General features: G+C 42.0%; 1 protein-coding gene across 4 annotated transcripts in view; it reads left to right on the forward strand.

Moving 5' to 3' along the window:
* Nucleotides 1-21,292, forward strand: part of MARCHF3 (membrane associated ring-CH-type finger 3) — a 65,753-nt gene that overhangs the window by 25,939 nt on the left and 18,522 nt on the right. The window contains exons 2-3 of one of the 4 annotated variants that reach the window (XM_032675399.1): nt 18,184-18,292; nt 19,656-19,863. In XM_032675399.1, coding sequence (XP_032531290.1) covers nt 19,679-19,863 — 185 coding nt within the window. In that variant the 5' untranslated portion in view covers nt 18,184-18,292; nt 19,656-19,678. Of the gene's footprint in view, nt 1-18,183; nt 18,293-18,916; nt 19,864-21,292 lie in introns of those variants that run through there. The other 3 variants (XM_032675400.1, XM_032675397.1, XM_032675398.1) reach the window with 3 other exon arrangements.

Raw genomic sequence — 21,292 nt, forward strand, 5'->3', positions numbered from 1 at the left:
AGAATTAGGTAACTATGTACCCTTTGTGCTCTGAAGAAGATGAAGATATTGAAGTAAAGGCCACAGGGCGGACACATTTGGGATTGGATAGATGATATTATAAAATGTAGCATCTGGGGCACAGCGGGTGCGCACGTTGTAACATCTTTGCCTTGGCGTAATAAACCCTTTCTTATCTCACCCCTAATTAACTGCTCCGGAGATTTTTTTGAAGCACCTAAATCCCACGGCATCAGTCATAAGACCACTAGACAAGTATTAAAGAATTAACACATAAAACTTGTAGATAAATCTCTGCATAAAAATACCCATGGTGAAAAAATAAGCAAGAGACAGCTCTTTTTCTTTCTGTCTTAATGATGACAGTCATGATGAATATTCAAGCATTGCAGAAGGTAAGCCAAAGGATACAGGCAACAGGCATAAAGCTTTTATTGACTGTGATATTTATTAGGGTGTGACAACAAACACAAATTAATAAATACTATTGTGAAGCTGGTAAAGTTTAGGCTGTCTGAAGCATTTTAGTTTTGGTAGTTTATAGAAAGCTAATGCGTGTGTGGAAAAAATATTTCACTCCTGCAGTGGGATTTCATCCTACATTTTAACTTTTATCCAATGATGATGTTATAGCACTGTGTAGTGGCTGCCAGTTTTCACTGAGACCATCTTCATCATTCCTTTTGCTTCACTCTGAAGTCCCTCTGCAGGGACAATGTAGGGATTCATATTACAGGAAAAGTGCTGCAAAGCATTATTGGACTTGCAGTTCTTTGATACTCTATGACATATGCACAGTGAAGTGCTCTAATGTCATTGGTTGAAAGATCACGTGGTACAGTTTGAACATTGTACAAATACTGCTGTCCATTCTTAATAAACTAATTCAGTTACCGCACCTACACGTGTGAGTACTTGGGTTCGTGCCAAAACAAGTACCACAGGGCAATATGAACAGCTAATTCCTGGTTCTGGGAAACAAAACACCTGCATGGCCAGTGAGGTAGGAATATCTGGGGAGAGCAGTAGCTGGGGATAAGTTGTTCAGCTCTCCATTTCACTATTTTAGTAGAGCTGGAATTCTTACAGGTCCATGTGCAGTTCAGAGAGTTATCACCTAATAAGTTGCACACTCATAATGGGGACTGCTGCTTTGGGATGGCCAGCGTGAGGTGCTGACCTATGTCAGCATCAGTGACACAAAAGAAGATGAAATAATCCAAGGATTTTAGATTGCAGGTGAAGTGCAATAGACCTTCCTCTTTTTTTTTTGTCATCAAAACAAAGCTCTGTTGTTCCAGTTCTCCTTGTGCTTTATCTCAACAGAGCCTGAGATAAAGAGAGGATGAATAGCATGAGGCAGAATTGGAGCTACAGTAGTCTGCAATCCTTTCTTATCTGTGTGGTTCTTCCCAGCAGTGTGTGCGCTGCTTCAGAACTTGTCTTGGCATTGCCTTGGCATCATTTTGAGGCCTTTTAGGAATTCCCCTCCTCTATTTTCTAAGTCAAAGAAAATGTCCCTCAGCTGGAGTTGAACAATACTGATCGTGTAAATTGAGGGATCTGACCCACTGAGTGTTTATTAGTGTTGGCATTTGAAAATGCAAACTGCATTTTCTGTGGGTCCCTGCTCTTCTATAACATCCCAGTAGCAGTTCCTATTGACTGGTGGAGGTGTACTCAGTGTAGTTTGGCAGTTGACTTTTGTCAGGACTGGAGAGACAAAACCAGAAAGCACTTTCTCTGTGGCTGGCACACCATCATACTTGTGTCCCACTCATCCAGATGCTTTACAAGCCCCACTGGGCTGAAGACTGGGAAGATTAGTTGTCTGCTAAATAACTTATGGTTTAGGTAATTGGTTTTCTGAGGACTTAAAAAATAAAAACTGTAAATCTGACACAGGGTCAGTGTTAGTTGTTTGTTTATCTGCTCTAGGCTGTTTATGAGAAGCATCAAATGCATTTATCTCTAAAATGCTTGAAAATAGGATGGGTGTAACATTTCATGGTTGTAACTGGAATTAGTGAATATACAGGCCTTGTTTAAGCTCTTCATATGAGGACAGGCTTACAGCTTCATCTGTTGGGCTGCTTGAACCACCAATTTAGTCTTTAAGATCTGATTCCACTTGACGTCTCTGTGAAACAGAATGAAATTACTTCTGTGGGTCCCACAGGAGACCTTATGAACTGTTACAGAGATCCTCAGGAGAGCATGATTTTGTGACAAACTTGTGACCATCACCAAGCGTATTGTTTATGATATCTTCTTTCTAAAGCATGCCCAGGAAATAAGTTTGTAGTATGAGCTCTTAAGTTATATGTGAGGGAGACTGGTGCAGCAGCGGAAGGAGTTATTAATTTAGTGTGAATAGGAGTATTAGTAAAACACAGAATCAGCTTTGTTTTCTAGGACCAGTCCCTAAAGATGATCAGACCTTCAGAAGCTAAAAATTGAATCCCATCTCTTTCTTTTCTCCTCCCAGCAAGTTGCACATCCTCTTTTTCATGACTGCTGAAGCTGTGGTTTCTCTGACTTAGTGCATGCATCTATGCCAAGATGGGCAGGAAGATGAATGTGGGAGCTAATCTTCCCATTCCTGCTGTCCTTCTGCTTGTGCCTGTAACCTTCCAAATCCATGCAGCTCAATTGCCACATAAAAGCATAGTTTCCCTTACAGCAACTTATTTTAAATTTAGACATGTTCTAAAACCTAACAGATCAAAGTATTTCAATGGCACAACAGAAACTCATCCATAATAAAGCCTTTAAATCTCACTTCATGGCTGTAAGCCACCTTCGTTGTGCAGGAATTGTGACTATAGGGTTGTGTTGCAGAGGTGTGGCAATCCTCCTTTTACAGATACATCTTGAGCTGGAAGTAATTGGCAGCCACAAGGCTGGTGTGGGCTTTCAGCTGTAACATAAAACAGAGAGTTAATTTCTAGCTGCTGTTTGACTGCCTGTCATTCAGGTGCTGCCCATATAAACAGCCAGCATTTTATACAAAACAAAAAAAGTACAGTAGAAAAGAACAACTGGAAGTGCTTCACTGGATGTTACTGTAGTAATCTTGGTCTGCTGCCATTAGGGTTTAGAAATTAACAGGCAACTCTCTCAGTTCTTTTAAATGTTTTATATGTGCATATGTTCCTCTGGCTTTCTTGATTTCATGCTCTCATCCACTTGTTCATTTTCTTACTCATTTTACAGGTTTCAGACAGAGTTTGATTTAAAAGCTTCTATTAATAAAAGTGGAATAATGAAAAATGAGAGTGACTGTGGCTCAATTTTGCCACATTTTATAAATGTCAACATGTTAAAATCAAATGATACAAGGATATCTTCATCCCGGGTCATTTGAGTTGTGATTGGCAGACCTTCCCCATTTGCTTGTTCGCATTGTGTATCAGAGAATCATAGAATCAGCCAAATTGGAAAAGATCTCCGAGATCATCAAGTCTAACCCTTGATCCAACACTGCTGTGGTTACTAGACCATGGCACTAAGTGCCACGTCCAGTCTCATCTTAAAAACCTTCAGGGACGGTGAATCACCTCCATGGGCAGCCCATTCCAATGCCTGATTACTCTCTCTGTAAAAAATTTCTTCCTAATATCCAACCTAAACTTCGTCTAGCAGAGCTTAAGGCCATGCCCTCTTGTCCTGCTGCTGTTTGCTTGGGAGAAGAGACCAAACCCCACCTGGCTACAACCTCCTTTCAGGGAGTTGTAGAGAGTGATGAGATCTCCCCTGAGCCTCCTCTTCTCCAGGCTGAACAGCCCCAGCTCCCTCAGCCTCTCCCCATAGGACCTGTGCTCAAGTCCCTTCACCAGCCTTGTTGCTCTTCTCTGGACCTGCTCCAGCACCTCAATATCCTTCCTGAACTGAGGGGCCCAGATCTGGACACAGCACTCCAGGTGTGGCCTCACCAGCGCTGAGTACAGGGTCCTTCCCTGGTCATGCTACTCTGTTCCTGATATAGGCCAGGATGCCCTTGGCCTTCTTGGCCACCTGGGCACACTGCTGGCTCATGTTCAGCTTCCTGTCAATCCAAACTCCCGGGTCCCTTTCTGCCTGGCTGCTCTCCGACCACTGTCCCCAGCCTGTAGCACTGCAGGGGGTTGTTGTGGCCAAAGTGCGGGACCCAGCACTTGGCCTTGTTGAACCTCATTCCATTGGAATCAGACCATATCTCCAGCTTGTCCAGGTCCCTCTGCAGAGCCCTCCTGCCTTCCAGCTGATCGACATTCCCTCCTAGCTTGGTGTCATCTGCAAATTTGCTAATGGTGGACTCAATCCCCTCATCCAGATCATCAGTAAAGATATTCAATAGAACTGGGCCAAGACTGATCCCTGGGGGACACCAGCTGCCAGTGACCAGCTGCCAACTGAATGCAGCACCATTCACTCTGTGGGCCCAGAGTGCCCCTGTCCAAGCCATGGCCTGCAGCTTTTTCAGGAGAATGCTGTGGGAGATGGTGTCAGAGGCTTTGCTGAAGTCCAGGTAGACGCATCCACAGCCTTCCCCGCATCCATCAGGTGGGTCACCTGACCATAAAAGGAGATCAGGGTGGTCAGACAGGACCTGCCCTTCCTAAACCTGTGCTGCCTGAGTCTGATTCCTTGTCCATCCTGTAGGTATTGTGTGATTGCACTTAGGATGATCTGCTCCATAACCTTGCCAGGCACTGAGGTCAGACTGACAGGCATGTAGTTTCCTGGGTCCTCCTTGTAGCCCTTTTTGTGGGTCAGTGTGACATTCCCCAACTTCCCATCATTTGGGACTTCCCCGGTGAGCCAGTACTGTTTGTAAATGATGGAGAGTGGCTTGGCAAGCTCTTCTTAGGAGAGCACAGCATGGTCAGGTGTATGAGCAGGTATGTTTTTTTCCTCCCTGAAGACACAAATGGCAATGATTCAGTTGCCACCTTCCATTTGCACACTCACACACAAAAATAAACAAGTGAAATTTGGACTCCCTCATCTCCTACGCTGCCCTGTAGTTAGTTGTCTTTGTTAAGCATCAGGCTCCTGTTGTTTTGCTTTTGACAAGACACCTGAGTGGGTGGGTTGATGATGGACAAAGATGCACTCAGACAGCAAGTTGGCAGGCAAGGATTTTATTATAAACAAACTTGTTCTTTTTATCCACATCTCCTCTGTCCACACACCTGTATCTCATCTCTAATTGGTTTCTAGCTTCTGTGCACGTGTCCCATCTCCTGTCCTGACAGGTCGCCAGTATCTCTTCTCATGTCCAAACACATTCCTCTATCTGCAGCTGTTTTTCTTCTTTTTCTCACACTTTCTTCCTTAATGATGTTTTACTTATTCTTTTGCCAGGCTACAGCTGTATCTCAAGGTCAAAGCTGCCCGCGGCCTAACCATCCTCCACAGTGGGTCTGGTAGGGACCAAGCTTGTTCAGTATTTTGGGGCTGAAACAGTCAATTTCCTGTCTCTGTTTTAATTTTTTTCAGGTCTGCTTGGCTGTTGTGAGCTGATGGCTCTATGCAATGAGATAGATAAATCTGAGTTTCTGGGAACACTTGGTCACAAATACTTATCCATAATTAATTCATCCATTGGATGTATCAGCAGCTGGGAATGTAATGTGCTTGAAGCAGATACTGACTCTCAGAAAGGCCAGATCTCACAAACATTAGAGGCATATATGTGTTTTAGTTATTGCAAGGATGGGACTGTTCAGCTTTGGAGAAGAGCTGAGGAGGGGTTGGAACAAGGCTTTGGATTACTTGCAATTCATTTTTCTCACTCTTTTGTTGCAGTGTTCCACACTAGGGCTACAAATATACTGTACATCTGGAGGATATTACATAGAAAAGCACGTCAAGAGCATTAATATATATATTTTTAGAATGATGTGATATCAGGAAGTCATTCTGTTTCTGTAACTCTGGTAAGAGATAAATTAGGAGTCAGAAAGGAAAGAAAGTTGTTGGAGGATGAAATCTTTCTAACAAAAACATTGAGCATTCATTTGATGAAAAATTGAACAAATTTAAGGACAATTATTACTACTGAGAACAATGCCTAGATGGTATGAAGAATGTAATTAACCTTTGGCAATGCAGCAGTCTCAAAATGATGAGACAAAAATTCACCAAGACTCACATAAAGTGATCTGTTTTTTGACTTCAGTATCAATATTATTATAAAATATTTATGGAAAAAAAATTGAGACCCAGAAGCAACCACTCAAAAATACTCTAGTCAATGGCAAGAAAGGTAAAAGTGATGGAGATAGTCTAACATAAAACAAAAAATGATTGACTCATACAACTTACAGGGTGAAAAATGATCTTTCTAGCAATAGGGAAAAGCTATGAGACATAGTACCAAATGAGGAAAATTGTTTCAGTGTTTCCCTCTAACAGGGTATAATTCCTGCCAGGCTACTAAACCTTGGGAGGCCATTAAACTGATAATGAAGTGCCACGCTAAAAATAATCGCTCTGCTTTTTTCCAGTTGCCAGAACCAGCAGAATCATCTGTATACTCAATTTACTACTGAGTTTGAGACATCTCTGCATAGAAGCCTCCTGGGATGAGAAACGTCGTCTTTTCTCTGTCACTCAAAGCAGAGTTCAGTGCTCATCATGTACTAAATAAGCAGATAGAATTGGGAACTAGTCATTTGATCTTGTATGTCTCCTCACCATGTTTGGATTACCATTAAGTGTGCTTTAAAAGCTTAAGCCTGAGCATTAAGTGAACCAAGGAAGGTGCTCTGCATAGAAAATGTGGTGTGCTTGTTTATTCTACTAAATAGTGTCTAGTTTTACGGGACCCCTTTGAAGCCAGATCCTCAAACTTTACATTTCAGGTAAAGCAATGCCAGGAGGGCAAGTCTTGTCCCTCTTGGGAACTACAGAATCTTTAATTGCTTGTTTTCTAAGATTTTATAATGTTTTGGAGGGAGAAGTAGGTTGGCAAAAGGCATTGCTAAAGGCAAATAATTACTTTATCTTAGTTTCTGCTTCTGGCTGTTCACAACACCTCCAGAAACCCCAGAATTTTGCAGCCCCCAAGGTAAAAACTTGGAGCTCTTTAGTTATTTTGCCCTTTGGCAACAATTAATTTCATATAGATTCATCTGCAATGGAGTCAGTATGCTCAGCCAAGTTCTAGTGTTTCTATGTTCCTGGATGCTTTCTGTGCCATCAGTGATGCTTTATGATATGCAAAGTGGTATAAATGTGTGAAAATGTTTTGATGAGACGTAAGTGAATTTACAATATGATTCTGGTTTAAAAGTGTGGCTGGAGGAATATCACAATCATCACATTTTCAGACCCAGTGGGACTTGGCCCTGGTGTTCAGGGCAATCCCTGGGATCAGTCCAGGCTGGGGATGAGCTGCCCTGGGGAGAAGGACTTGGGGGCACTGGTGGGGGAGAGGCTGGACATGGCCCAGCACAGAAACCCCCCATGCCCTGGGCTGATCCCTCAGTGTGGGCAGCAGGGCAGGGGGGAATTCTGCCCCTCTACCTCCTCAGGTGAGACTCCACCTGCAGAGCTGCCTCCAGCCCTGAGGGCCCAGCACAGCAAGGACATGGAGCTGCTGGAGCAAATCCAGAGGAGGCACCAAAAGGAATTAATATGCAGTATATATTGGTTGTGGGGCTGAATATTTGCTGTGCATAGATGAATGTTGTCCCTTTAGATATGGGTACGTGTTGATTTTTTAACTGTGTTCTGGCCAAAGTAATGTAAGTAAATTATTTCATGATTGTAAACTGTAGTGTATCCCTGTGAAGTATGAGCATGAAGCCTGATCCAAGACACATTGAAAGAGTTGTTTCAAGGCATTCATAATTAGCAACAGCACATTTCTTATATTACTCTTCAGAAGTAACATTACTTACTTATTATATTACTCTGTCAGGAAGTTAAGAAACAAATTTTGCTCAAGGATCTGGGACTTGCTACCACTGGGTGCAATTTTCTAGACTAGTAATAGCGCACTGAAAATTTCTGCAGCTCTAGGAAACATTCGATGGAGATCACAACCAGTGTTAACTTAATGACAGGGGACCAAAATCAGGCTACAATGGCTAGCAAGGAATTTCGCCAATTGAGAGAGCTATATCAGGTAAACTGTGCTGTACATGTAGCCCCTTGTAGTAGTTTGGTCTAGGCCTTCCTTGGTGACCAGTTTGTAACCAAGGAAGTGCCCATATTATCCAGTATTCCGTACGATTTTTACGTAAGCCAGGAGTATAAGAAGAAAGGAGGAGAGGTCTTCGCTCTCTTTCCTTCCGGTGGCTTTGGAGGTGCGGACTCCCTGCTATTAAGTCTGCTGTGTTGGAGAGTGAGGCCTGGTAAGGCCTTGCCAACCTTGGGAGGCGGAGGCTGCCAGTGATCGTTCCAGAGCAACTTTCTGTTGTCCCAAGGAGAGTAGTAAGATATTCTTTTGCTAATTCTTTTAGTTGCTAGATCTTGGGCTATTGATCATGTATATTTTATTTTGGTTTTGTTCCTTTTTTTTTCCTTCCCCTTTCCCTTTCCCTTTTCCCTTGGAGTTGTGCATGGTATTTCAACTGTACATAGCTGTATATGTCATAAATACATTTATTTTCATATAAGTTTGGCTAGTTTGGATTTTTCATAGTTTTTTTCCTTAGCACTGAGCTGGGGGTATTTCGGTGTTGGGTCTGGGACTTGGTGGGGAGCCAACTAAAACTTAGACGCCCCTGAAGGAAGAGGCAGCAATGGTGCAACTTAGACAGTAGTTATTATACTACTGCGAAGTTAAAATAGTCCTATACCAAGTGTATCATGGGTATGGAAGAAATTCTGCATCTCATGGTTGATTTCAGTGCAAAAGCCACAGTAACACAGAGAGTAACATCCCCACTGACATCAGCGCCCCCTCCAAACTTCCCTTGCCTTTATTTTTCATTTTATTAAGGCTAACACCTAGTTCACTTCTAGATCTTGTAGTTTTTCTTGTTGGTATTTCTCTTGGATTTGGATAAGGAGAATAATGTTGTCCAGTCCAATTTGGTCTTTGCCATTTTGAATTGTGGTTCTCATTCACAAGTGCAGCATTTCGGTAATTTGCTTGAAGGTTACCGAAAATAAATTGAATTTTATATGCTTTATTTTGCAGCAATTATTTTTTCTTTCCATGTCTGCATGTCAGTTCTGATTTGTTTGACTAAGGCCAAGTTCATTTGACAATGACTAAAAGCATTCTTGGTGTGCTTGATGCTGGATAAGGAATGGGACTTTCCAGTCCTTGTAGCATATAGTTTTACATAAAACATCATATATGCATGTAAAACTAGATAGTGTAGGGAGTTATCACTGGTTTTAATTAACTCACAGTATTCCCATGTGTTTGTCACCTGCGGACTAAAGTGCAAGTCTTGGAGTTCAAGAACTCAAATTCAAGTTCAGGGAGAAATCTTTATGTAAACATTGTAGAAACTCATGGAGTTTGCACTTTGCTCAAGCTAAGAGAAATACACTAATATGAGAACAGAAAGAGTTTATCTTCCTGTGTAAAGGCAAATGCTTTTGTCTGAAGGGTAAAAAGAGAAAAGGGAAAGGAATAGACCTGCGTTTTGATGCATTTTGTTTTTTGAAAAGTTTTCTTCTTTTTCAAACAATATTTTTGGAAGAGAAATTCCCTCATCAGTAGACATCAAAAGTTCAGCAACTGCCAACTAAAACACAAAATAAAATAATACAAAGTAAATTCTCTTTAGTGAAGAGAAAGAAGATTGTTAGATGGCAGCTTCAGAAACACATGAGGTGGTCACACAGTTTTAGAATAAGCAAAAGCATATATTGTACATGTAAATATGTTTATTTGGGACATGCTTTGCAAAGCATCACATACAAGTGTAGTTTCATGTATTTGTGGACTACCATCAGCTGATTCATTGCTGAATAAAACATTAGGCTTGAATCTACCCCATGGAGTTCTCAGTCTCATTGTATCAGAAGGAGAGATAGAAGTCTTCTGACTGTACTTGATACACTCAGGCTTCAATACAAAGTACCAGAAGATGCTTCTACTTACGCAGGTACCTTGCAGAGAGCACTCCTGAAAGGCTTTGCAGGGTGAGATGCTTGGGATGCATCACATAGAAAGGGAAGGAGTGCTCTGTACAGGAAATAAATGTTAATATTAAATTTTTAAGCAGATTAAGACTAAGAAAAAATAAATTAATATGAAGCAATCTGACTGATTTCAGGTTAAATTTCAATGCATTAAAACAAAGGTATTCAGGTTGTGATAATAATCTTTGTTTCTGGTTCAAAACTGAAATAATAAGGAGAATTTATATTCATTGAGCTTCTAATGGAAGTTTTTGTTATCAAATGCAAGACTGATGTAGGCAATATTGCTAAACTCTAGAATGAAAATATAGAGCTGTCAAAAAGAGAAGTGTTTTCAATTTTCTACTTTCTACTTTTCTACTTTTAATTTGAAAGGGGGTCTAATATCTTTTCTAACTTTCATACATTGACCTGCTTTTCCATCAACAGTGAAAAGTATAAACATGATAATTGTAATAAGATCATATTTGTGTGCAGTATCGACTGCAAGAGCTCAAAGAATCAAATATTCTAAAAGTGTGCAAATAATTGACTTAGTAATGATGAACAAAAGAATTAGCATTTCAGTCGAGCTGTCTGTGGAAATACTGTGGCCACATTTCTTCGAGTGTCCACCATTAATAATTAAAAATATTTTGCTTTTTGCTGGCTCTTTTTGCCCTGCAGTTCTCAGGCTCTTGCCCCCATCACCAGCCAGCACTCCTCATGTCCTCTGTCATTCAAGCTCCTGTACAGACAAGTTGCTTTGTCACAGTCCCACTAAAAATCTATGCAGACTTTACCACTGTGAGCCATGAAAAACCACAGGCTAAAAAACCGATCCCATTTGTCAAAGGATTAATTTGTACAAGCTTTACATGAATGAGAATTCATTACTAAACCCCAGGAATGAAGCTAAGCAGTATTTTACACCTTTTGCAGTTTAAGCAAGTCATTTTTAGCTTGACTTTACCTGGTCAGGAAGAATCATTTGAATTCAGCTGATGTGAGTAGGAAATGAAGAAGAGTTAGAGGTTTATTATGTGGGACAGGGCAATAATTCATATGATGTTTGCAGCCCTCCTTTCAGCCTTGCAGTGGAAATGGGAAGAGTTATTTTTGCATGTTCTTTCAGAATGTTCTCTTCAGAACAAAGTGCTTGATGATTAGAGTTGAATCCTGGCTTTAAGGGACTTGACATGGGATTCCTTGTCCTTCAGCACTTGTTGAGAACAGATTAAATTCTCATCTTACAAGTTTTAGGCCAGGAAGTAAATATGCATATCTGGCATTTGGTTACAAAATCTGCTTGTCTCATCTGTATAATGTGACCTAATTTAGAGAATCTAGAACCTTCTAATGTAAAAAAACAAGCTTCTGGGCCTTTTAACTTACAAACTTTCAGCATATAAGTAGATACTAATTCATTCACTGCATTTTGGTGCTTAAAGGTGAAAACACTGTGGTTTAAGCCACATCCTGGGATGACACAAGACATAAATGAATTACTAGGAAACAGTAATTCAGGGCAATGCCAACCCCACACCCCTGTGGGGGAAGCCACCCTTCAGATTCATTCTGGGTCAGACTTTGGGAACCACACTGGTTTTGTGGGAAGGCGGACTTCCAAGTTCATACTCACCAATGAAAAGAAATGGACAGCACTATCCCAGCACTTAGCGTAATTCTGGCAGTAATGATCATTTTATGGCCTTAGACTTGGTCTTTTAACAAAGGCAGCTTTGGGTTTCTGCTGGCAGGTTAACTCACGCCCTTGTGGCTGCAGCCTGTGGAGGGTTGGTGTGACTCCCCAGGTACAGCCACTGTCAGGCTGGCAGGAGGGAAGGAACCTGTCTGGGGGAAGCTTTGTCCCATTGTCCCCCAAAACTGGCCAATAAATGGGGCCAGAATAAGCAGGAAGTTTGTGGGCAGGAGTGGGGAAAGAAGGCAGTGGGGTTCTCAGGTGGATGTGGCAGTGGGAAAATGGGAATTTAGGAACATGTTAGGGTGAGCACCTTCCTCCATTTGCAAGGATTCTGCATGAGTGGTGTAGTTGCCCAGACACAGGTGCAAACAAGCCTTGGCCTCCAGCTTTCTCAGCTGAGGAAGCCTAGTAAAGAGATGTTATGTAGTGACAAATGGACTAATGGAGATTGGGTAAAGAAGATGGAAAATTCTTAATAATTTTGACTCCTCCACTCCAGGTTTCAGCAAAACTACTACATCATTCTTCACTGAGGACACTTATTTTGGAACAGTGTCTCTTTAGTACCACCTTATACAGGGTAACCTTTACCACTCACACTCCTGTCCTTCTTACCTAAGGCATTTGGGCACAGTGCACAGGATGTCACTCAGTGTTTGGAAGCCAGCATATAAGAAACACTCATCTACGATTATGTTTAGTAAGGGTGCAGTAAAGCACATTAGGCTGTTTTATTCATGCCTATGTTCTACCAGTTTCTGTAGACGCATGTAACCCATGTATGCAAAGGGAAGTTGTGGAAAGACTGGTTTTCTGCAGCTCACGTTGCTGCAGAGAACCTTGCACCAGCTTTTTCAACTCAGGGGTGGGGGGAATCCACTGTCTTGCATTCCAACTTCTGTGAGGGAATACATTTCTACTAGAAAAGTCCAATACTAGAAAAGAAAAGGTATGTGTTTCCTTGTACTTTGAAAGAAACTATCATTACTATTTCCAGATAAGTTGTAAGTAAGCCATATTTATATCCTCTCTTTTTTCTTATTAATGCAAGACTAAATTGCTATGACCACAACTACTTATGGTATGTATCATGTGGCATCTTTCATTACAACAACCAAAAAAAAAAAAAGAAAAAAAAATCTAAGGAAATTACCCAAGTTAGTGGCTGTGCAGACATATAAAGCAATTTATTCAAGTCCACAGTGCCAAATATGTAGTTGATTGCGCTCATGGTGAAGTGGTTTAAGTTCAGTACGTAGCAAAACCCCATTGATTTATGGATGGGCAGTGAAGTTTTAAATGCATAGGCAGACTCTTAAGGACTTGTCCTAGTTAGGAGAACTGGGACCAGTTCATCACTGGATGGTTGTAACCCAAAACTGTGTATTCTATAGCCTTCCATGCCATTTCCCAGAAACTGTTATCAATAGACTATTTGCACCCTCTGTCCAGAGCAGCCTGACTCCTCAGGCTATAAACTGGGTGTTAAGAGGCCTGTGAGATAGAAGGGTGTTTTTGTCCTCATGCCCATTGAGGAACCCCCCACCCTGAGGGAGGTACTGGGCATTCCTACCTGAACTGGAGGATATATAATCTTGGAGTCTTGGGACTTTTTTAACCACTCGTGGGATCCAGAGGAAGACTGCAGATCACCGCTCTCAACCAGACTGCAACCTTCACTCTCGACCGGACTGCAATCACCACTCTTGACCAGACTGCAACAGCACTCTCATGTCGTAACATAGAAATTGTGTGAACAATTTCTTTGCGTTTCTGTGTGTATTACCTTGGCATAGCTGAATGCTGATAGTAAAAATTACTGCGCCACTAAGATGGCTACAGGGCCTGAAGTTAGGACAAAGGTGGATTCATGCCAGATGCCAAGGAGGAGTTTTGGCAAAGTGAATAAGGTGTTCTCATCTCCTATGACCACCTGTTGTGGTCCAATTAACAGTGGACAGCAGAACATGTTTTCCTTATGTAACCAATGTAGTGTGAACAAGAAACTAAGCATCATGAGCACTATATAATCTGTCTTTCTTCTAATAAAGACGACATATTGCTTGATCATATTGGTCTGAGAGCATCTGTCCGTTCCCTTCCATCGATACTCTCACCAACAGGTTTTCCCCCTCTCCCTTTACTTTGGACTCAGGGGGCCCAAAGAACACCACTCTGTTCATGCCCCAGGGTGCTGCGTTATACATTTGGGTTTTGTGGGTTAAAACCAATTGTTTGTCTGTATAATCGTACTTATTGTATTATTTTATTAAATTGTTATTCTGACTTATAAACTCTCTTTTGGGTTGAGTTCATTTTCCCCTGCTGGTTTACCTTTAAACCAGCATGGGACTGTTCATGCTAAACTGCTTTGTGCTAGCACTCAGTTCTTTGATGTGCTTGTTTATAAAATTGCACTTTGCATGCAGCCTACTGCGTAGTAGTTTTTAAAAGGTCCTGGAGCTCTCTGCAGTGACACTACTTGAATAGAAAATGCTACCTACAGCATGAAAAATTAATAAAATATGGGCTGAAACAGAGTAAAATTACTTAATATCAGTGAGATTTGTGCTACTTTCTATATGTTGAAGTGCTTTAATGTGAAATGTCTCCTGCTCAATTGGTGAACAATTACTACATTTTCCTCTTTGGTTGTCTCTCATAGCTCCTTGGGAGATTGTGGTGGTGTAATTGTTGCAGAATGAATGCTGTTGACCAGGTTATATGGATCCTTAACAAAAATTTTCTCCAGCCTCTTCCACCTGTCACCATGTTCGAGAACTACTCTGTCCTGGTGCTGCCTCTGTCACTGATGGCTTAATGCCAGTGAGGGCTTTACACCTCCATAATGAACAGGTTAAGCAGCATCTTACATGTCTTGTATATACTAAGCCACATGTTACTGTCAGATACAGGAATTCATCTTCTCAAGTTGCAGGAATTAATTTCTTGCTTTGGAGGACTTAGGGGTCTTTAGGTGCACATCCTGTGGACTTAAGATATTTTTTTACTCAGAGTTACTGCACCTTTTTATTTTCTTTATTTTTTAGCAAGCCAGAGCAAATGTACTAATTGCTCTGATCCTTAGATGCTAGGAATTTCCCATTAGGAGTTCTGGCCTTAGCTGTTATTCTTACTTCAAAGGACAACCCTGGTACAGACACACACAGGATCGTGCAACAGAACTGGAGCTGAGTCCAGATAAAAAAGTACAAGTTGCTGATGAGTTGGGTGTCTTGGGGAAGCGAATGCAGACAGGACAGGACATGGCTATGAGTGCCAGAGGGGACAGGGGCAGCAGCTCAAGATCCCAGGTTGTGCCTGCTCTTCAGGCATCTCCCATGGTACAGGGTTCCTAAGTTGCAATGATCAGCTGATAGTTACCAGCTGATTTTTAAGAAACTGAAAAATCTGAAAAAAATTATGGATCTATCCCCCACGTTGGTGAACAGCATCCAGGGCTACAACTGGAACTGCCAGTTACTCCACTAGTTCCTTTACTCAGTAGCTCCAGTGTGATTGAAACCAGGAGGGGATCCTTGAAGCTCTTCGTGGTGGATTGTGGAGCAAAGAGTCAAGAAATATTTAAAACAATCCCATTATGAGTGTCTTGGACATGATGCACAGAAAATTTCATGTCTGTCAGAGTTACTAAAATAGGATTTTCAGGTGCCCTGGGGATTCCTGCTCCTTTAGAAAGGTTCTGTCTGTCCCATCTTCACAGTACTTCATTTCCTGTAGCAGCGGGGTCTTTATATGATAAAGAATGCAGTCCGCTCTTCGTGAGGTGGAAATCAAAGAGACTGTATTCAAACTTCGCACTCCCTTTTATCCCCTAAAACCATGTGACCTTGTAACCAATGGGGTTGTCCATCTAGGCGCATGCTCCCTTGGGCTTTTCTGCCCCAGTACGTCTCCTGTACCTTTGGACACGCCTCCTACAATTTCCTAGTAGGTAAAAAACTAGGAAGTTTCACGGTACTCTGGAGTTGAGACTTTTGGTTCTTCTTTTGCATTTTCCAATGGGAAGGGGAAGCTGAGTGACCACACAGCAAGTCATCTAGTCACTGCAATGCATGTTTTAGTCTCTGGAGCATCTTAATGCACTTGCAGTGGGATGTGCCTTAGTCACAATTAGCTTATCTGCCTAAGTGTTTAACTTCTGAAAGGTTTTCCAACCAGTCCTGCCTCCTGTCCTGCTGTAACTAAACCCTTAACAGTAGTTTAATGGGTCTTTTGTGCATAGTAATTTTTCTTTAAGGATCATGCAAAGTGCAGATAGTTGGAAGATGGATGTGCTTCATATTGTTGGAAGAGCTGAAATTGGAGAGTCACTCTAAAAGAGAGAATTTTTCAACACCCAGAAGAAAATCATAGAATCATAGAATCACAGAATCAGCTGGGCTGGAAAAGACCGCTGAGATCATCAAGTCCAACCCTTGATCCAACACTGCCATGGTTACTAGACCATGGCACTAAGTGCCACATCCAGTCTCATCTTAAAAACCTCCAGGGACGGTGAATCCACCATCTCTGTGGGCAGCCCATTCCAATGCCTGATTACTCTCTCTGTAAAAAATTTCTTCCTAATATCCAACCTAAATTTCCCCTGGCAGAGCTTAAGACCGTAAATCTTGTGTCATGGAAGTGAGAAGAGGATGTCAGAGACTAGTACCAAAGGCAAAACAGAAAAACAAGAACAGGGAAAGATCTGATTTAAATATTACAGTAGTAGGGTAATCTTAGATTTTGTGTAGAAAGAGATGTGCAAAATGAGTGGGTGTAGTGACACAGAAAAGAAACAAAAAGAGCTAATTACTAGATTTCTTCAAATATTCATTCATCATACCAAATCCAGCCACTTTTCTTTTAATTTTCTGGCATCTGAAATAAATATTGGTATTCTGGCTTCCCCAATTAAATATTGTATCACTTCATAAATACTACTAAACACATCTTCCTGGTTTTCTTCTTTTTTTTGCTCTCTCCTATTACAGTATTTTTGACAGATTTCCACCTCTTTCAGGTGCAAAGCATTTTGACAGAACATAATACATACACATGGGTAAATACTGATGTTGGGGTATAGTGGCAGTTAAAATTTACAGCTACTTAATGACAGCTTTGGCTTCAGATTTGTTTAGGATCTCTGTACTTCTCAGTACAATTAATTTTCATAATTTATCATGGGCTTTGGTATTTAAGTACATATTATTTAATTCTATAATTGTATTACTTTTCAGGGACACACACTGATTTAGTGTGAAAATAGTTCTTCTGAAATCAGAAAAATATGTTGTAACTTCTAAATTTCTTTTAAAAAAAGAATAAAGTAGAAAGTGTTTATGCGTATTTGCTTTGCAAACGTGGGATATCAGATGCATTATTGCATGCAGAAGTTTGAATTAACATCCTTGCTGAGATATAGCTACATTATTTCTCATGTGCTTTAAAGCTTTGCATTTAGTTGCTCTTCTGATGCTTCAGCAAGTGCTTAAACTCAGCAAATGATTGATGGATGTGTTTGTAAAGGCTTGGATGATCACTTTATACAAAATTATAAACCTGCTGTTGTACTTAATGAGGTCAGTGAAGCAATCAGAAAAGACATATATAATTCCGTAGCACGGGTCTGTAAGCATGATACTTCTTAGGCTTTTTAAGTTTAATGAAGCAGCTACTTAACTGCTGAATATTCTTGTCAAACAGTCTCAGCATGGATTTTAAAACTAAAATGTTGCTGAATATTATGGTCTACTTGGAAAGTCCCTGGCTCTTATTCCCTTTAAAAAGTCTGAGTCTTTTATATGATAATGGTTTTGAAATCAGCCATTTGCTTCTTTTTCATTGTAAATGAGGCCTGGAGTCTGATTTCCTTCCCCATTCTCTGGATGCTGTATCCTCATCAGGGGTCTCAGTTCACTTTCTGGGGTATGCGTGGTTTGAAAATAGCTAAAATAATCCTGTAAAACAAACACTTTGCCAAGCATTTTCCCATTTTAGATGCCTTTCTAAGAATATGAGTCCCTGTGTGAAAATTTGCATGGTACAACTGAGCCAGTACCCACATCAGTCCTACAAAATCTTACTGCCAGAAACTTTCATGCAGGGAACTTCTGAAGGTTAGCACTATTACTCAAATCCAATGAAGTCAAATTACAAGGCTTCTTTTAAGCCCCAGAGAAATACTACTGTTTAAAGGAGTTCATTAATGTTTAGTTCTCAACTACAGTGCTGGTACTACACTGTGGTGTGACTGTGGTATTTGATGCAAAATGCGGTTTTTTGAGGGTTAAACTCTGTGCAACATATGAATATCTAGTTGTAACTTGCAAAGTTTACATGTGACTGTAGCCAAGTGTCTCAAGGCATGCTAGGAAGTCTTTTCCTCCCTTTTGCAGAGGGATTAACCCACCCTGTACAAATGCTGACCTGAAGAGGAATCCTGCAGGCACACTGCCTGTGGAACCATGCAGCTTCCCCTCACCTAGCCAGGAACATCCTACCAAGGTATCAGGAATTTACACTCCCAGGCTCTTTGTGACCAGCATAACCCTTCCTTTCCAATTACCACAGCTGAAAGTGCCATACAAAACACATGTTAAAGAGCAAAGCAGAGAAGAAACAAACTAGCTAGCTGTGATTTCTACCTCACCTTGTGGTGTAAATTACCACTGCGTTCAGGCTGTTATTAAGCACGTCTGTGTGACTAAAGCCCTACACAGAAATAATTGCCAGGTCTGCGCTCTGCTGTGGGCTGGTGATAGAAGACACTAAGCAGCAGTGGCGTGTTTTCAGAGAGGATCTGAAGCGCATCAGCCATTCTGTCCTCCAATACATAACTCTTCCTGTTGGCAGACTGTGGCAGCCTTTAAACTGTGTCCTAGTTTAACAAGATTACAACTTAAAAATTAAGAGACTTCGGATGGAAGTGCGGAAGAGGAAAAAAGAAACAAATTTTATTAACAAAATCTGAATAAACGACAAATGGTGCAATCAAAAACAAAGTCCCAGTTCCCGAGGTGGGAGGGAGAAAGCCGCGGCAACTCGGGGGGGGGTGGGGGTGGCTGGGGGGAAATGCAGGACTATAGCTGCTCGCAGCTCTGTGCACTGGCAGTCAGGAATGAAGGAGTCCTTTTTCCCACAGGCAGTCTTGAAAGCAGAATACCTCGCTCGGAGATGGGTCAGTCTCCCTCTCTCTCTGCCGTTCCCTGCGAGGTGCCCCGTGCGGAAAAACTTCCTCTCGGGAAAAGAGAACGAGGCGGCCAAAAACTGGGCTCCTGCTCTGTCCGGTCCCAGACCAAACCCCAAAAGCCCTTGAACAAAGGAGTTCCCAGCTGACCCTGCGGTCACCGTGCTTTCCCGTGAGCCCTCCCCTTCTCCGCGCCCCTGTGCTGTCCCGCACGTGCGGCCCTGCTCTGCTCCCATCCCCTCCCTGACTCCCCCCCGTCCTGGAAGAAACAGATGGCAGGGGTGGGAGGAGGACATGGGGACCGGACCCTAGGGAAAAAAAAAGAAAATTCCAACATCTCTTTTCAAACCTATGACAAACTAAAAAGGGCACAAAAAAAAGATTGTATAGTCCTTTGAAACATTTCAAAGGAGGGGGAGTGACAAATGGTTCAGTCTTTGCATTTATCACTTGTGACCTTAGGAGTCTGCAGAGGGAAAAAAAAAGCAGCAGAGAGCTCTGTCTTGCTGTGTCTGAGATGGACAGACTGTTTTTCAGTGTCACATAATGTTTTAAGCTGCCGAGTGGGCTTCAGGAGTCTGGGGCAGGAAGCTAGGAATGTTTCTGCTCACAGGGGTAGCAGACAGGGATTGATGTGCCCTTTGCCCCCCACACCACCACCCTGTTCTCCCTCTTGCCCAGATGGGGACCCGCTGCCCAGCGCCATGAGGACAAGCCGCTGCAGTCACCTACCAGGAGTCCCGCCAGAGCACCCACTGGCTCCTGAGGGCAAGGCCCTGCCTGGTGGCAGCGGTGCCCCAGCCAGCAGCTGCCCTCAGTATGTCATGCAGGTGTCGTCCAAAGATGGGCAGCTGCTCTCCTCCGTCGTGAGGACACTTGTGACACAGAGGTACGTGGGGATAGTAAGTTGGGATGGGCCCTTCCCTACTGGATGCACCTTCCACAGCTGCTGCTGCGAGCCCAGTGGGAGCCTGAAGGAAAGATGTGCTGTGCTTCATGAAACATTACCACAATGCACTTGTCATTGAACCCTCATTCTAATATTGTCACTGAAAATGTTGGGATAAATCGAATTCTCTATTTTTTTTAGTATTAGAAAGCAGGCTTACTTTATTCACAGCGCTGGGTGCACGTAGCGTCCCTCCACATGCACACACACTTTCAAAACTTTTCACTATTTGTACATTCTAGCCAACAGAGAAACTAATATTCATTGTCTATAAATTGCATAATTCTCTCATTAATTAGTATTCTAATGGTTACTGATTTCTCATTTCAGCTAATCAATCCACACTTTCAGTCTTTTTTATCATCTTTTTGTTCCCAGATACAGAGTGTTTCAGTACAACTGCTGAATTGTCTTTCTTAGTTTCTTTTTTATCTCAAAATGTCCTTGTGGTCTCTCAGCCTTTGTTTGTTGAAGCATGTCAACGTTGGTTTAGCAAAACCTAAAGTTTCAGTGATTTTCCCAAACTATGTTCTCACAAGGGTAGCTTATGACAAACCTTGCTGAACATTGGTTACAGTGGACATACACACTGCTTATGGTTAATTAAAACAATTGGAAAAGTTAATTAAAACAATTAATTAGAAAAGTTATTAGGAAAATTATATTGTTTCTGACAGCATCATAGTGATTATGCTACATAATGTGGCACATTTCCTAAACATTTCCCAAGCCAGAGTGACATTTTGTCCATGGTAGTGACAAAAGCTTCATTTCTGAGATCACTCACTTGGTGTATGTGGTAGGGAGAGTTTTTGTTTCCAAGACCTCAGCCAAGAGATTGACCTTCTCAGCCTCAGCAGTCAGGGGAGCTGAGTTGAAGCTGCAGTGAAGAGGCTCCATGTTTCAGCAGCACTGGTGCTCCCAGCCTGCTTCCTCTTTCCTCCCACTGCACCCAGGCACCACCCAAGGACTGCCTTCCTCTTTCCTGAAAGATTCCTCTGTAAAACAGAGCATCTTAAGAGTTAAAATCAGAGTCTTTAGGTTATCAGTGGCAGGAGGAGCACCCCTCTCCCTTTGCATGTTAGCACTTCCCACCAGGAAGGTGGGTGGATTGAGAGGAGGCAGTGCAGAAGAAAAGGCCAGAGGATCACCACTGGAATAAGAGGTGGCACCCTGTACATGAGGAGTGATGACACACATCACCACTAGCATAAGAGGTGCCCAGCTGAGGCAGATTTAAAACTTCCCTGATGCACTTGGAGATTTCTTGCACCACTGCTTTGTGAAGAGGTGGGAAATACAAAAATGCAGAAGCACTCGGTTATCTGTCTCTCACCTGCCACTCTGGTGTTTTCGCTTTACACTTTCT

Source organism: Chiroxiphia lanceolata, chromosome Z (assembly GCF_009829145.1).
Source record: "Chiroxiphia lanceolata isolate bChiLan1 chromosome Z, bChiLan1.pri, whole genome shotgun sequence".
NCBI lineage: Eukaryota > Metazoa > Chordata > Aves > Passeriformes > Pipridae > Chiroxiphia > Chiroxiphia lanceolata.